Raw genomic sequence first — 17,355 nt, 5'->3', positions numbered from 1 at the left:
TACTTGTACTTATCTTGAATTATCAATAAGCAGAGTTAGAAGTGGCTACATTAGCAACTAGTGTTCATAGCCTATTTCTGCTAGGTTCTAAGAGTAACAGTTTCCTGAGGCACCAATGTCAGGTTAGTATAACAGAGAAAAGCATATAACTGCTTGATAAAGTAATTTCAGTTTGCATTACCTTAAAATTATCTATATATGACTTTCTCCCTAGATAGGCTATGGATTATCTCTGGAAATAAATCTTTATCTTTATATCCATGCAGTCTAGTTCAGAGTCTAATAGGAATAAATCTATTCAACAAGTTTGATTTGTTGAAAAAAAAAATTTTGTTCCTTGACACTATTTAAATAAGCTGAGTATTAAAGTGGTTCACAAAGCAGTACCAAAGGGCATAATGACTTAATGGTGAATGTGAGACTGATATCCTAGAATTATTATATATGTTACAGCCTTTATTAATTTAGTAATGAGACAGAGTTTTCTTTCCACATGTCTGATCTCAAAGCTATTATCAGATGATAAACATAAATTAATCTGTAGTATAGTAAGTTTTAGATTGTTACTTGGGCATATTTATCTATCAAATTGTTTTCTGTATTTTATATTAGATTATATTAGATAAAATGCAAAAGTAGATAATATAACTTTTATATTAATGGTACATGTTTAGAGGCTTTCTATGTCTCTACTAAATATATTTTAATTTGCTTGAAATACTGGACACATTATATGTGGGGAAGTGCACTGGTACATTTAGCAGCACCTAATTTCACGAGTTTCATACTAGGTGCCAAGAAATTAGGTTGTCTATATATTTTGGAAATAAATGAAAACTCAATCAGCTGTTTCTTTACTACCCATCATCTTATACTTTACTCAAGGCACCTACAATGAAACTTTAAAATTAAGTAGAGAAAAACTTACCTACTTGGGATTTTGAATAATAGTTTGCCATTTGTCCACTGTTGCAAGACTGTCGTTTATGTCTTTTTGTAGAAATTTCTGTGGTCTTCCATGGTCTTTTTCTTTTCTTCAATTTGCTAAGAACTTCAGAGCCATCAGGAGTCTTGTCATAATTAACACATTTATTTAATTTACTACTGTCAAGTTGGCCAGGAAATTTATCAGCTGCAGGACTATTTGACTTAGCATTTTCTATTTCTTTAGATTGCTTTTTAAAAGAATTTTGCCTAGCAGAATGGGATCTTAAGGTAAAGCGCTTTGATTCTTCCATATGAGTCTGATGATTACTTCCACTGTTAACAGATTCAGGTGAGTAAATGATTGTATTTAGCTTAAAAGTATTTCTGTGTTCAAGGTAGTTGATTTTTCTCAAAAATATTCTACAATCTTTTAAGGTTTTTGACCTCCAATTACTTGGACATACATTCCCTAGTCTTGGTCCCTTTTCAAAATCTTTTTGGCTGCAATTTGTTCCATTTTCCTTTGCTTCCGACTTATATTTATTCTCTAAACTAGCATGTGTTCTAACGTCAGACACTGCCACCCTCTGTTGCAAAAAGTCATTCCTGATCTCAGGTGGCAAAATAAACTGATTACCTACTGCATTTTTTCCTTGGAGTGGGATATCAGCATTTGGTCCTCCCTCAGTCTTACTAAAAAATTGGTTCTGGCAGTAAAATCTCAGGTTCCTCTTTTTAGAGATCCAATTAACTGTTCCGTGGTTGTGCAGCTTTCCCTCTCTTCTCCACCTTTCATGTCGCAACCTCTTAAACTCAGTTCTTTTGAATCTACTTAGTGTTAAATTATTTTTCACATTTAAGAGTGGAGAGCTAACCATTTTATGCAGTATATGCAACTTCCCTGATTTTGAAGGAGAAGATAGTGCAAATTTTTTAAAGTGCTTTCGGAAGGGGCTGGTATTAAAATCAGAGTATTTGTTCCCTAATTTAATTCCTCTGGTATTTATTACTTCGAAAGGGTTTCGAGCATTTGCTTTTCTAACTAGTGAAAGAGACTGTGTTTCTGTCGTTTGCATAAACCAGGTACAGAGTTCATTCAAATCATATTTTTTCTGAAAAAGCATTTTTACAGGTGAAACTTCAAGTTCTATAAGACAGGTTTCCAAAGGGTTTGCTATTTTGAGATTATTACTTTCAGTGTCTTCCCTTTTTGTATGAACATAATTTTCAGCTTCATCTCCACTGACTTGTACCCAAGCATTTGTAATTTGCTCAAATCTATTATTTAACGCCTCTAATAAGGAATCGTTCGAAGCAGAAGCAGCCCACCACCTGAGCAAAGGGTTTGATGAAATTATAGGGTCCAAAGATACTTCAGAAATGGGTATTAATTTATCTTCCAAACATTTTTTTGCATTCCTTAAATTTCTAGCTCCTGGTGTACCTTTGGGAGCTATTTTTAACCTTGACTGCCTATTTTTTTCCTTCTGACTTTTGCCTTTCTGCAAATGGAGTTTATACGATTTATGAAGCAGAGTATTTCTATAAATAAGTGAGCTAGAAGATGCTAATGAATGTAAGAAATGCAGAGATGGTTTTCGGTCCCTAATAGAATGTCTCAAAGGTATAGCAGCAACCACACTTTTTGATCCATTCTTGAATAGGTCAGCTTCAGTATGCCTTGTATCCATCTTATTGCACTGAGAAGCATACTTTTCTTCAGGCAAACTTTTTTCCAACATAGTCTCTTGTTCTAAAGGAGGTAAACAGCTGCTAATACTCACTGCTCTCTCCTGAGGTGAAATTCTATTAATAGTTACAGATATACCAGAAATTTTCACTTTTGCAGGTCTACCAGGCTTCCTAATTATTGCCAAAGGCTTCTGATTTGGTCGAACAATGCTCTTAGAAGGTTGAGGTATCACAGACTTGTTCTTGATAGGTCTAACATATTCAAAGCCCAAGATCTCACTTTCAGTTGTCAAACTTGAAATGGCACTTATTCTTTCACCCGAGTCAAGTTCAAATTCTCTAATATTTCTGAGACTATTACATTCAGTTGGAAAATCAGTAACCTTACTGTTTAAAGATGTAACATTGCTTATGCTTACACTTCCTTCAGAAACATGCCTTTTAGTTCTTCTTGACCTTCCATAAATAACAGTTACAGTAATAGTCTTTTTATAAATACCTTCCTTTACTTCTGATAGGGGAGATTCTGGGCTTTTCTTTCCAGCACTGAAAGACTCATTTTGGCAAATGGTAATGTCTGTTTGATCAGTTTTCGGTTTGGGTGGTCTTCCAATTGGTCGCTTAATCTGTTTCACAACCTGGGGACCTATTTTTTTAGGTCTACCTGGTTTTCTTTTAAAAGATGAATCAATTGCACTGTTTGAATTTTCCATAGGTTCTTCCTGTGGCTTATCGCTAATTGTATGATCGATAAACATTTCAGAAGATTCTGCTGTTTCTGTTGCACAATTTAATTTTAGTTCTTTTTGAAGGGTGTCACTACCATTAAGATTAGAACTAACACTTTCCAAGTTAGCATTTGGAATGTCCTCATTTATTTCTGTTTTTTTTTCAATTATATGATGGTTTGGACATTTTTCAGAAGAAGGAAAATCAATGTTTGATTCAGAATTATTGACTGAAGTTAAAGTATATTTGACTCCTTCACTGCTTTTAACCTCAGATAAAAACATGAGTTTGATAGGACTAGAATAATTGGAAAAAGAGCTTTTGGTGGCTTCATATTTTGTTGGTATATTCTCAACAGAGGAAATCAAGCTACCTGTATCTAAAATAGATGACTTTTTCAGATTATCAAGTCTTTTGTTATTCAAATCTATTGGATTGCTTTGGATATTGTTGGATACTGCCACAGATTTTGATAAACTCTGCTCTTTGCATGTCATTCTACTTACAGTAAGAGTTGTATTTCCACCAGCATTTTGATCTTTACCATCAACTTCTTTCAATTTTTTGGATGCTTTATATCCTTCCAACAATGACTGATTATTCCAAGACTTCTTGGCCATATTTATTGTATCTTCCAAACGTTCCACAATAACTTGTAAATTAGAATTCATTGCAATTTTGTTTAGATCTATATTGTGTGACCTTTCAGTTTGAATACTTTTCACCTGATCTTTTTTTTTTGTAGATTCAGAAACCTTTTTGGCCTTAGGGGATTTTTTGAGAACATAATTATTTGTTACATATATAGAATACCATCCTGGAGGCACAATATTTCGTTTAGTTCTGTTCAAATGTCCAGGAACATCACATTTCAAAGAAGTTTGAGTATTTTCTAGTTTTGAATTCTCATGATTTTGCAAAAAACTTTTTCCAGCTGCAGATTTCTCCTGTGAATTTCTTATGCTCATTTTCTCAGGAATAGTTGTTTTGAAGCTTTCTGAAAATGTGTCAAAAGCCAAGTTAGTATCTAAATTATGAAGGGGTAGTTGCAAGGACTGTAATGCATAATCTGGTGAAAATGATATTTCTGCATGATTGCTGTCTTGAAGGCTTTTAGAATTTTGTAAAGAAGGCCCTTGGCAATTATAGAATTCTTCTTTGTCTGTTGAAAGTATCACATTATTGCATACCAATTTCCTTGAAAATTTTTCACTGCATTTTTTTCTTACAAAGTTTTCATCAAGACTAGCAAGTTCTCTTTTTATCTGTAAAGCCTGCCTTCTAAACATGGGTGAATCAGGAGAGTGGTGCATCGCAAATAATGTTTCTTGACGCTTTCGAAATCTTGTCTGAATAATTTTATTTTCGAGCTTTTTATCATGTTGACTCAGTAATTCCATAAAACTGTAATCACTGGCCTTTGCATTATGCAAGAGGGAAGTTATTAAATCTCTCAGTTTTAAATCATTATCTGTATTACAATCACTGCTAGATAATTTTATAAGGTTTGTCGTATCTGTAGTTTCTATTGATTTTAATTTTTCATTAATACGATCCATTAAATCTTGAAAAATTACAGTAGTTTCACCTTTTTCATGATTTGTAGTACAATTATTGCTGCCTTCCAAGAGCAAAGAATCAGAGTTACTGGATATTTTGGTTTTATGTATTTTACCTTCATGATCATCTTTGTCATTACTTATTTCTGCTGGTGTGAGGAATGGAGGTTGGTTAATGTTTGTTTCAAGTCTGTTATTTTCTAAGGCTGAAAGCTCTGAGATGACATCTTTCAATTTTTCAAATCCTTCAGTCTGTACAGGTGATAATGGTGGGGGTGAGGGACTTCGAGATCTACAAATATCTTCAAGACTAACAGAAACATCACTGAGTACTTCCCTTGATGAAAAAGGAGTATGAAAGGCGGATTTTGAAGAGTGAATGTTTGGAAACAGTCCAGAACAGCACCTGTGAGAAGTATAACTGTTTGCAATTCCTCTATTCACTACTGTCTTAATGTGTTCAATAGTTACAGTTTGGCAAGACAAACAATGTAAATCTTTAATACAGACTGGCAGAGGCACAAAACCAGGGCTTTGTCTTTCATTTTGTAAACACCCTCTTTCTGCCAGCCTATATTCACAATGACAGAATAGACCATGTATATCATCTTCAATTAGAGGCTTTTGAGATTCTGAAGACACAGTATAAGATGTATTAGAACAGCAAAGAGAAGCAGCATTCTGCTCTTGGACTAGAAATTTCAACATTGCCAAAACTTGTTGCTGGTGATGTATGCACAAAGATTCCAAAACTTTGCTTAATGCTGATTTTCCTTTTTCCATTTTAGTAGCTTCCTCTGATTTTGCATCAACAGTTGAACTAAAAATAAAAATCAAACAAAAAATGAATTACAGTAAAAATATCAATATTATAAGGAGTTATAATTTTAACAGAGTTTGAACAAAAGATATTTTGATATTGCTGGACTCCTAATTCCTATAGAGCTGCAATAATGGCATCTTGATTATTGTTTAGCAAAAATATAATGAAGCACTGATGATAATTTCCTGTGACAAATATGAGTCAAAACAAAGCCCAAATTTTGTGATATAAAAGCTGATGATTATAGATATGACTATATTTATAGATTGTTAATGTTTAGTTCTTTGAATATATTAAGAATATTTAATGGAAAGTGCTTCACCAGGAGTTAAATTTTTTGTAAACATTTTGTTATTTTGATAATTATCAGTCTTTATTACTGCAAATAAGAAAAATAAGATGTATGAGAAAAAGCTTATCTTTATTTAAATATATATTTTTTCAAGGTAATGAAAATAAAATTATTAATAAAAGCTTTGTCACAAGAAAAATTAAGGGATTTAGATTTCATAAATAACAAAATATCTTTTCTAAGATTAAGCTCCAGGCGTTTTAACCTATTAAGAAAATAAATAATTTAAGCTATTTAAAAATGAAATCTATTTTTAATTGATTTTAAATACTAAAGTAATTACATTGAAACTAAAGGCATTACTTACCTAATTATTTAATTTCAAATGGAAAATGTCCACTTCAGAAACTAATATACATCTAATTTTAGCTAAGGCTCATTATTACTTAGCAACGAATGTAGAAAGCTAAACTTTTTTTTTTAAATCCAACTACCAGCAGTAAGAAGATAAAATATATAAAAGAATTCTGTTTCAGAAAAGTATCCATTTAAATTAAACATATCACCAAACTCTACATGAAAATAGTCTCCCACTCCTGACTTGTTATATTTGTTAGTGCTAGTAGCTCCTGGTTTGTAAAAATTTAGGGTTGGAATTGGGATATGCTGATTATGAATTGCTACAGAAGAATGTATTTTATTTAATAAAGGGTTATGTTCATGTATATTAAAAATTAGAGAATTTTTCTTTTAAAATGAAAAGTGAATTTTTTTATTTCGTTCCCTAAATATCACTTAATTTGTTTCACAGTTAAGTATGCAATATTTTATCTACATTTTATAAAAATTGTTATTTGAATAGGAAAAATACCAAAGCAAATTTTGAACATTAGATCAATTTTTTTCAAGGAAAAACGACAACACTTTACTAGATTCAACCAATATTTCACTAAAACTAGCATATGATTTAACATAAAGTAGTTATCAAAGTGAGAATAGAAATGAAATTACAATAAAACTTCTTAAATCCACTGCCACCTCTAGACAGATGAAAACAGGACATGACCCCTGTAACTTTTCCTTTCTGAAAATAAATTTTCATAAGTTTTATCATGGCTGGGAGTGTAAAATGATGCAACTAACTCCCAAGATTCAATATTAGATCATTTAAAAAATATATGTAGGGAATAAAGGCGGGAGGAAATGTTAGCTATCAAATATAAATATAAAAATAAAATTATGCTCTTTTTCAGCAAATTAAACATTATAATTTTCACATAAGCAAATGAAAACCCAGAAAAGTTCTGATAAGCACGATTCAACAGTTTCTTTAGTTATGTTATGGCCTATTAAACATATCTGTGACTAACCAGTTAAACAGAGATTTGACATGGTTCTAAAGAAAATACATTACACTGTATTTTAAGGATTAATATGCTTGCCTAACAGTTCCTGAAGTGCTTAAGTGATTTTTTCTATTAGTAAAGCCAAGTAAAATAATAAAAACCAATGACTAGTGTTAACTATTCTGAGTTGCAATAATCTTGAAAACCACCACAAGATTTTTATATTTCTCTTCTGACATTCTAAGGATATCTATCTTTTAAAAGAGTTTCTTATTCAGTTTATTACTTCTATTAATGACATTTAAAAAATACCACAGTGGCTAGTAATTTCCACCTAATGCTATATGAAGAATAGCTTAATAAAGTTCCTAATTAGATATTCAGATTAGATTAGATTCAGTTATTAGATAACTAAGTTCTCAAATCATAAAACTACACAATATGCTTGTCTTCAAAATTCTTTTCCATATTTAATGCATGTTAAAATCTCAAAACCCAATATATGAAACCTAATATAAAAAATAGTTGAATACACATACGTCTACAATCTAGAATTTATTCCCAAATGATTACATAAAGGTTCTAAGATTGTACCTTTCATAGATGCCTTTTTTTGAATGCTAAGAAAGTTTCAAACCTTTTCCTATTTGATTTAGAAACCAAAACACCCTGCCTATTCTTTTTATGTTACTATCCGTTTTGCCCATTACAAGTTTTGTTGTTGAGATAGTTTTGGAGAAAGTCAATTTCTAATATTTAATATTAATAAAATTGCTTCCTAAAATGATTAAAGAAGTCAGTGTAGTCAGTCTTTTTCTTTGCTTTTCTTTTTTTTCTTTTACTGAATGAGTAAATCAATCACACACAAACAGTGTTGTAAATTTAAGTGCAAAAGCATTGAAGTGCTTTACTACAAATTACAACCTAGAAACACGTTAACTGAACAATTAAAATTCATACAATCAGATTTAGATATATAACAACACAAAGTAGGAACAGAATTACAGTACATTACAACACAAGACAGATACATGAATTCATTAGAAAATATTGTAATAAATAATTCATGAATTATAGTGCAATTGATTTATGCATAAATATAACTAATTGCCTAACAATCAGTTTATATTAACAAAATCTGTCAAAATCAAGGCAGCACAGAGTTTTACTAAATTACTGCGACAATGAAAATACTGCAATTAAAAAACAAATACAAGTATTTGTACTGTAAACTAAAAAAATCAGTCTCACTAAAGTTAGTATACAATTTAATATAAAATTGTCATTAGCTACCAGAAGTGGTTTAAACAACTTTACTGAACAGTAGTTTTCTAAAAACAGAGGCACTGTTTTTTTCTTTTCCTTCTTTTTTTTTTTTAAATATAAAATACTTGAGGAACATTCAAATAAGTAGAAAGCACATAAGGTTTGCTTTCACCTTCATTAAAAGTCTGCTGAAACTGGATATTTCAGAAAATTGTCAACTGATAAATAGTAACTGGTAACTAAATTCATAAAGTACTTTGAAAGTTTAACATAAAGAACATCTTAATAGAATCACTGGGGAGAAGGGGAACCCATAAATTTCCCTGCCTTTCCTAGTTTGTATAATCAAAAGTTAACTCAATAATTAGAAACACTTTGTTTCTTTTAAAAGTCATGGGTTATTACCTATAAACTATCAAAAAATATTTAATTTACTATTTCTGACCAAAAATAAATAATACAAGTACTAAAATGCTGCAAATTAACTATAATATTACCTATAAAACTACTGATCACTGTGAAGTCAATAGCAAAATGATCCCTGATTTTATGAATCCTGTAAAGTTTTTGGTCAGGTCATCTTTTAAATGATATAAAAGAGTTCTGTTAAGTATCCCTTTACTATAAACTTCTCAATCAATTTGTTAATGTAAATATACTGTGAGGAATAAAAAAGCTCAATACAATACAAATATTATGTAATGCATTCAAGCCCCCAAATTTTTGCAAGTAAAATTCTGTATAAAGAGGTCAATAAAATTGTGTTAAAACATTACTTTATCTTTAACTTTGTTTTTTAGTGGGAAGAGGGGTAATAGATTAAATAATCCAAGTTCTGGCCCTCACAAAATATGGCTTAATTCTTTAAAAAGTAAGATGACCCTGACATCTGCTGTTTTGCAATCTATTATGTATACTTTCTTGGAAAAGAAAAGAGCAAGAGGATTCATCATACCCTACTATGCAGGTAACATTAATAGCTAAAGAGTGTTCAGTGTAGATCTAAGAGACCAAATAACTACTTGTTTAGTTCCCACTCTTCAGTTTCTTAAAACATATGTAAGCAGTTTTTAAATGTTATAGCTGAAAATCTCTTTAGTATTACATGTATATGTGATTATTAGATACACACAAACACAAGTGTAAAAACACAAGTATTTGACAAGGTGCACTTTTTTTTAAATTCAGCTTTTGGATTTACAAAAAGTGGCTTAGAGAAATGATTAAAACCTGAATTTTAACAGAGAAAAGGGGCACTCAGAGAATTTTGAATATATGAAGCAAATCCCCATTCTTTAAATGGAGGCACATGCTTTATAATATAATATTTTACTACTAAAACGGCATACTCCATAAAACCAACATGGATACTCTGAACCACATTTTTAAACTGCTATATAAAAATTACTGGTCTCTCTATGAGTCTGGTAAAAGTTAAAATGCACTGCCCAGCTTCTAACTACCCAATTAGTAGAGTTTACATTACTGAAAGTTCAAAACAGCTTCAGTGTTAAATATCTGTAAATCTATTCAAAACCCTGAACAAACTGCAAATTTGGTTATTAGCAAAATGATAATGTTTCGCCCACCAAAATGAAATCTGTAATTCATTTTGATAAACTGAAAATGTTTTGAAATGTCACAGCAGCAAATATATTAAAGTTACACTGAGGTTTTTCAATAGTAGGAGTGTGTCACAATCCTTAAAATTTAAAGTAGTCATAACATCAACTAACCAGCACATTTAAACCAAAATTATCATTCTCAAGCTTTTTCTGTGCACATTATAAACATGCTCTAAGTTGCATTCCAACTTTCTTTTCTAACCTTACAAATTAGCTTATTTTTCAAATAAAAAACAAAATTAAATTATTTTAATAATTAAATTTAAATTACTTTTTGTTCTTAGTATTCCACCTTATATTAAAGAATTCTATAGCTGCTGGGGTTAACCATGTGTCAGTTTTTAAAAAAAGCATATATCTTATAAACCCCAGCATCTTGCTAAATCAACTATTAAATGATAAATATTGAATTTCATTATATATATAATTTAAGGTTTTCTTTTCAATTCCTGGTGGATGCACTTGAGTGCATTTCATATTTCATAGAATGCACTACAGTGTACTAATACTGTATATATTAATTTTTCTTAGTATGAAGATAGGTCTCTATTTAACTTTGATTGGTTGTTTGACATACTTACAATAACTGTAAGTATGTTATATTAAAATGTCTACAAACGATTAGTATCATCTTTCCATTATAAGATGGTTCAACTGAATGGCTGGAGTGGTCTTTCACCAATAAAAATGTTTCACTTGACAATTACTTGTTTTCCCACAACGCTTTATGCTATTGACTACTAAAGAAAACCTGAATCTTTTTCACCTATTTATACAAGGATTAAATACAAACTATCAGAAGTAAGCAACTATATAATCTGTCCACAGTGAAAACCCTGAATAAAACTTTTTTTCAAAAGGCATGTAAGTGGTTTTTGAACTGTAAAATTTCATGTCTCCTGTCAGAGTGAGCATCTGTATTTCCCACATGTGTGTATATAGACATACAAATACACACTTGTGCACACACACACACGCAAACACACACACACAAACACACACACACACACACACATTTTCCTAACAAGTAATCTACACAGGCTTGCTGCTGTTTTTGCAGCTGCCAGTCCCTGAATCTGTCATATTATATAACCCAGTGTCTGGTAATCGGAGTTTCTTCTTCGGAGGAGTCTTCAGTGTTCCAGATCTTTCTTTTACCTTGTATTCTAAAGTGCTGTGAGGTACCCCATAAATTCCTTGTGCTTTGGAAACACTCATTTTTCCGCTCATTACCATTGCAATAGCCTCTTCCATTATTTCATGATCATATTGCCGATAACGGCCACGTTTTTTCCTGGGCTGCTTATTATCTTTTCGATCCAATCCATCTTCAGTATTTTCAGAGGTTCCATCAACTGTTCCATTTTTAGAATTAAGACACAAAGGAGAGAGGTCCCCATGTATAAAATAAGAGTCAACACTTGAGTGAGTTATGGGCCCAGAACATTCTATTTTGTTCTGTTTAGGGAGTATATTTTTCAGTTTTTGGAGAGCTGATCCTTCAAGGACGGGAGAGGTTTTGGAAACTTGATACACAACATCCAGCAGACCAGGACCATCAGGTTGTGGTTTTGAAACAGAGCTTACTCGTAGCTGAGGAATTTTTAACTGTACAGTAGAATGTGAAGTTTCATATTGTAGGCTTTCATTTTTTTCTTTAAATTGAGTAACCATTTTCTGTAGAGTTAACTGATGGAGGTAACTGGAAGCTGTTGGGAATTTTAATTCTGAGGTTTCAAGTAGATTGAGTTTACTTTTTTCTGTGCGCTCTGCTTGAGCTCTTGCCCACAAGGCTACTTTCTGCAGCACTGCACAAGTTTCTTTACTGTCTTTATATGAATAACTATCATTGAAATCTCGAGTTTTGTTTTTAAAAGATGCAGGCTTCCCTGCTGGTAAGGCTTCTAAGTGGAGAAGTAAAGTTTTTTGAGGTATGCCATAAAGTATGCCTGCTTTATTTATGTCCAGTGCTCCAGACTGAATGTCTTTCAAAGCTTTTGAGAGCAAACCATCTGCAAACTCAGCACTTCTTTCCACATAGTCCTCTCTGTTTCTGTGTAGTCTCCTGGATGGATGGAATGAAACGATGGTAAACTGATGCATGAGAGACTCTCACACAGCTATGGAAGGGGAGGGTCCACTCCTTTATTATACTCCTTGCTTAGGTAACATCACTGCTTATACACTTTTAAGTCTGTGAGATGTAGTAGTTACTCCTTATCAAAGCAAACGCTACAGTCCTGGTAGGACAATGTGTCAATCATACGGTGGCCTCAACAGGCAGACCTTCCAAGAACATAAAATCCTAATTCAGTATTTGTAAAAATATTCTCATGATGTTGCTATTCCTGACAGATGCTTGCAGAGCAACACTTAGATTTTTTACTTGTACAATTAGAGATCCATTATAAAAAAAAACCCAACCCAAATCCTAAAGGAGTTTTTGTTAGTAGAAACGTGACGTTACCACTAAACAAGTAATAAAAGAGTCAACCCCTTTAAAGGAAATTTGTAGCAGTAAGAATACTTCCAAACACAATATCTCATATTTCCACAAGACCCATTTTTCTCTAGACAAAAACTTACAATTGGAAACAAGTAGATAAGTTATATTTGGGTAAAATAATTTTAGATTTTGTAAATGTTTTTTTTTCTATTTCCAATGTATCATTGTAATTTCAAAGTTTCTCAAACAGAAAGCTTAATTTACCTCATGATTCAAAACCTACTACAGCTTTAGTTTAAACAAATTACACTCTACATCTAAGATTTAAATGTGACAAAAAAGCTTTCTGTGTAGTTTGTTAATGGGAAGATGCAAGTTACAAAAAAATCCAAAAATCCAACAGAACAGCATTTCACTACTAATTACTTATTAATTTAGTAACAGATTTTAATCAAAGCATAGAAGGACTTTTTGTGGTGATTACTAGATATATTACATAGTCTGCCACCACGCCTAAAGCATAATGGAAAAAAACACAAACACTATAAACTAACTATAAGAATTAGTAAGTACAGTACTTTTAAAATTTATTGTTTTAAAAAATTAAATAGTGAAATTACATATTTCCCTTAAATTTGCCTCCTGAATATGGAATTTAAATCCTCTTTACTTGTCCTGCTTCTTAGTTTGTATTCTATGGTTAAGTTGGTAGTTCATTTTAGTAACATGAACTAAAGTTTGGTGATTGTTCTGATAACTTTTCTTTAACAGAAAGAATAAAAAAGAAAGAGAAAGGACAAAATGGAAGGTATGAGAGACAAACACTTATGAGTGACAAAGCCTCTGGAGGAAACTATATATGTCAATCTACTCAGAGTAGCATTACGAGTTCTCTGCAGAGATAATTTTATATTAATATTAAGTTATATTTCCTGGATATTGCTTACCCAGCCATTGAATTTTCAGAAGGATCACATATGGATGACTCTTCAGATTTTATGCTGATTTTCTTTGTAGAGAGATCTAACACTCCATCCCCTATAATTTTTGCAAGAGAAAAAACTTTATATTTGTAACAGATTAATGAAACAAACAGGCTATGATATAAAACCTGTTTAAAATCAACCCTTTGTCACCTTTCCCACTGTTTGCAGTGCACAGCCATCTGACTGCTCATCCATGACTGTTTCTATTCAAGGCTGCCCAGATGATGCTTTGGGAAAGTAGGAATGATGTCAATTGCACAAAAGAGAGCATAGAAAATATGATAATAAGTAAGAACAATAATTAGCATTTATTAGAACTAACAATATGTGGAACATATACTTTAGGTAAACTGTGACTCTGCATAACCAGTGTGTTTTTAGAAATTACAGTGTAAAATTTTACTATTTTAAACAACTGAAATGAACAACAGTTGAGTCAGTGCCTATATAATATGTCATGGTTATATACGTGATTGAATGAAGACATAACTTATAACAATATAACACTTTAGGAAAAATAGCAGCTAGAAAACACTGCCTAAGTATTTGTTATTAAAAGATAGTTATTTTTAATTACTGTTATAATATTGAATTTACATAAGTAAGATTTCAACGATTCAGATATACTGTAATAGGACAACTTCAGGATCAAGGAGAATAAAAATAAACTATGAATTTATAACACATCAATAAATAATATTGTTAATACTACTATATCTTTACTGACAGCTAAAAATTGAAAATTTAAACTGTAAGAAAGGAGTCATTATAAAAAACATATGCTTAAAAATATACTCAAAAATACTGCTGGGTTTTTAAAAAACAATCAAGTGGGTTTTACTATTATTATACAAATCTACGTAATACTTACGTGCCCTAGGGCAAGACACAAAGATGAAAAAAATAAGAACATATCTCACCCATAACATACTATGCATAATTAAATAATAATTTTATTGAGTGCTTAGTATGTGCAAAGCACTATTTTAAGAATTTGGAGAGCAGCAGTAAAAATGGCATACAAAGTACCTATTCTCATGGTGCTTAGGACCTAGTGAGATAAGTCATACATACACCACCCCATCACCACCCAACATATTTTAGATTGAGGATAAGGGCTCCTTAAAAGCAAACAAAGAAGAGTAAGCTGATATTTTTCTGGCTTCAAGGATTGACAATAATTTCCTTAACTTGTGTTAATAAAAGCTACTTGTTTTATCTTTTTGAGTCAAACACTTATTTGGTATCCTCTATAAGCATTTAAAATGCCCTTGCCCCCTTTCCTCTGTAAATTATGGCTCTTCTTTCAATCAACTATTAGATAAATCCAATATAGCTCTCATCATTCAGGCTCTTATGAAAAACAGATCTCTATATAGTTAAGTACAAGATTACATTATATTTATCACATATATTACCTTTTCTTTTTCCCCAGTTACATCAACAATTGAAGATAAATCAATTTCTTTTTGTTTTTCAACTAAGTGTAAAAAACTGAATAGGAAGTGTTTACTAAATGTTCTCAGCTGTATATTTTTTAAAAATAATTTTTATCATATACATCTCTTTATTGTATACTTTGCTTTTAAGTTGCTTTTTAGGATTCTCTCACCATATACTTTATTGTGAAAAGAGATTGAGAGCAACTCAAATTTCTTTTTTTATAAACAAAAGTCAAATGCAATACAAAAGCTCAAATTTAGCACTTCTTGCTAGTCCATATTAGGCTAATCACAAGTAATATTATTTCTAAAGTTTATCTATAAATATAACATTACATATATTTAAGAATATTAAAACATAAAATTATATATTACACAAACAAAAAAGTCTTACCTTGCTGAGTATTTTGTTCTTGCATTCGATTCACAGTGAGGTCTAAGGGGCCTTCCTGTTCTTCCTGAAGGGAGTTTTCTGCTTGGTTCATTTGGATACTTTTACATATTAGACTTGGTCCAATTGAACCATTTCTATTCTCTTGAATTTTACCACTTTTTGAAATATACTCAATTGCAAACTGACGTATCATCTTTTTCATTAATTCCTGAGCAACTAGGGGAATGTTAGGATCACAGTTCTGAGGAAGATCTAGAGAAGAAAATAAGTATAATAAGCATTAAAAACTGAAATGCAAAATACCAATATTTAAACTTATCATATTTTTATTACAAATTAATAATTTCAGAAGTCTTTTTAGTGTCAGTCTGTAACTGCTAATGGTTCCTAGGACTTTGCAATAGAAACCCTGTAGATTTAATTAGTATTATGATAACAACTTCAAACTTGGCACATTTAACCATTTCTTCAAAATAACATTTTTGTTCACAAACTAAAATATAAGTAAGAAATTAAGACATAGAAAGCTCAGTAATATGTCCAATTTTTAGAGTTTTAAATGTGTTCTACTAGATATTAAAACACTTAAGTATGTGAATATAAACTATATATAACCAAATAAATTTTAACTTAATATACTAAGTGCATGCATTAACTATTAAAGAAAACATCTAAACTTTCATGATTGTTAATTACTATTTAATTCTTCAATTCTGTCAAATATGCATTTCTTATACAGTTTAAATGTCATCATCAAGGATTTATTTTTCTTTTTAAATATATTTTTATTGATTTCAGAGAGAAAGGGAGAGAGAAAAACATCAATGATGAGAGAGAATCATTGATCGGCTGCATCCTGCATGCACTTTTCTAGGGATCGAGCCCACAACCCCAGCATGTGCCCTTGACCGGAATCAAACCCGGGACCCTTCAGTCCGCAGGCCGACGCTCTATTCACTGAGGCAAGCTGATTAGGGCTGGATTTTTTTTTCTTCCCTCAACATTTTATACTTAGAAATTTAAATCAGAAACAATAAAATAAAGAACAGTACAATCACACAGACAGCCTTGACAAAGTTTCAAGAATTGTTAGCATTCTGCCACACTCACTTTCTTTTAACTTTTTTTGGTTTGCAGAACTACTAAAAATTGTAGAATTATGACATTTCACTCCTCCATGTTTCAGCAAACATATACTAAGATTCTCCTATAAAAATGGCAATATCATTATTAAGTGCCTTAATTAATCCTTGATCCCCAAACATATTGATCAGCTACAACTATAATGATCAGCAATGATCTTCAGTTCTACTTGAAACTTGTACAAGAGGTCAAAACAGTTGAATGATTTTAGTGAGAGGTACAGCATAAGGACAGACGAGTTATGAACACAGCATATAATAGTGATAAAGTTTTGGTATTGGGGAGGGGGGTTGTTGGTGGCTTTTCACATATACTTCCGGCCTCAATCCAATGCTTTTATTTACTCTGTTCCTTCAAAGGTAGAATGACTGGTAAATTGGAAAGTATGATTATACTTGGTTAGGCTCCACAGAAGTGGTCCTACTTCTTGAGATACTAGTAACTAGTTCAATGCTCCTTAAATGCCTCAACTCTTACCCAGGCAGATCAGTGTTATGTTAATAGGTCTGCATTGATCCAGGGCTGTTTGAGACAGAAGGGTCAACTCTCTTTAGTTTGAGGGTTCAGTATTAGCTGGAGAACTTGCCTAAGACATGTGAAGGCAAGTCTTTGAACTAACATTTATTGTTACAGATCCCGGATTCTAAAATGCAAGAATGTTTGAAAACATACTATTTGGAGGTGA

General features: G+C 31.5%; 2 protein-coding genes across 3 annotated transcripts in view; one reads left to right on the top strand and one right to left on the bottom strand.

The window, feature by feature from the left end:
• Positions 1–17,355, top strand: part of LOC102248072 (ligand-dependent nuclear receptor corepressor-like protein) — a 113,628-nt gene that overhangs the window by 60,914 nt on the left and 35,359 nt on the right. The window lies entirely within an intron of this gene.
• On the bottom strand, positions 118–15,800 carry LOC102255125. The gene is made up of 3 exons (XM_014549309.1): positions 15,528–15,800; positions 13,653–13,743; positions 118–5,727 (listed from the first exon to the last, which is right to left on the bottom strand). Exons 1-3 carry the CDS (start codon positions 15,727–15,729, stop codon positions 909–911), a joined length of 5,112 nt encoding a protein of 1,703 aa, XP_014404795.1. The 5' UTR covers positions 15,730–15,800; the 3' UTR covers positions 118–908.

This window comes from Myotis brandtii, unplaced genomic scaffold, assembly GCF_000412655.1.
Source record: "Myotis brandtii unplaced genomic scaffold, ASM41265v1 scaffold547, whole genome shotgun sequence".
NCBI lineage: Eukaryota > Metazoa > Chordata > Mammalia > Chiroptera > Vespertilionidae > Myotis > Myotis brandtii.
This window is presented reverse-complemented; position numbering and strand designations above follow the sequence as displayed.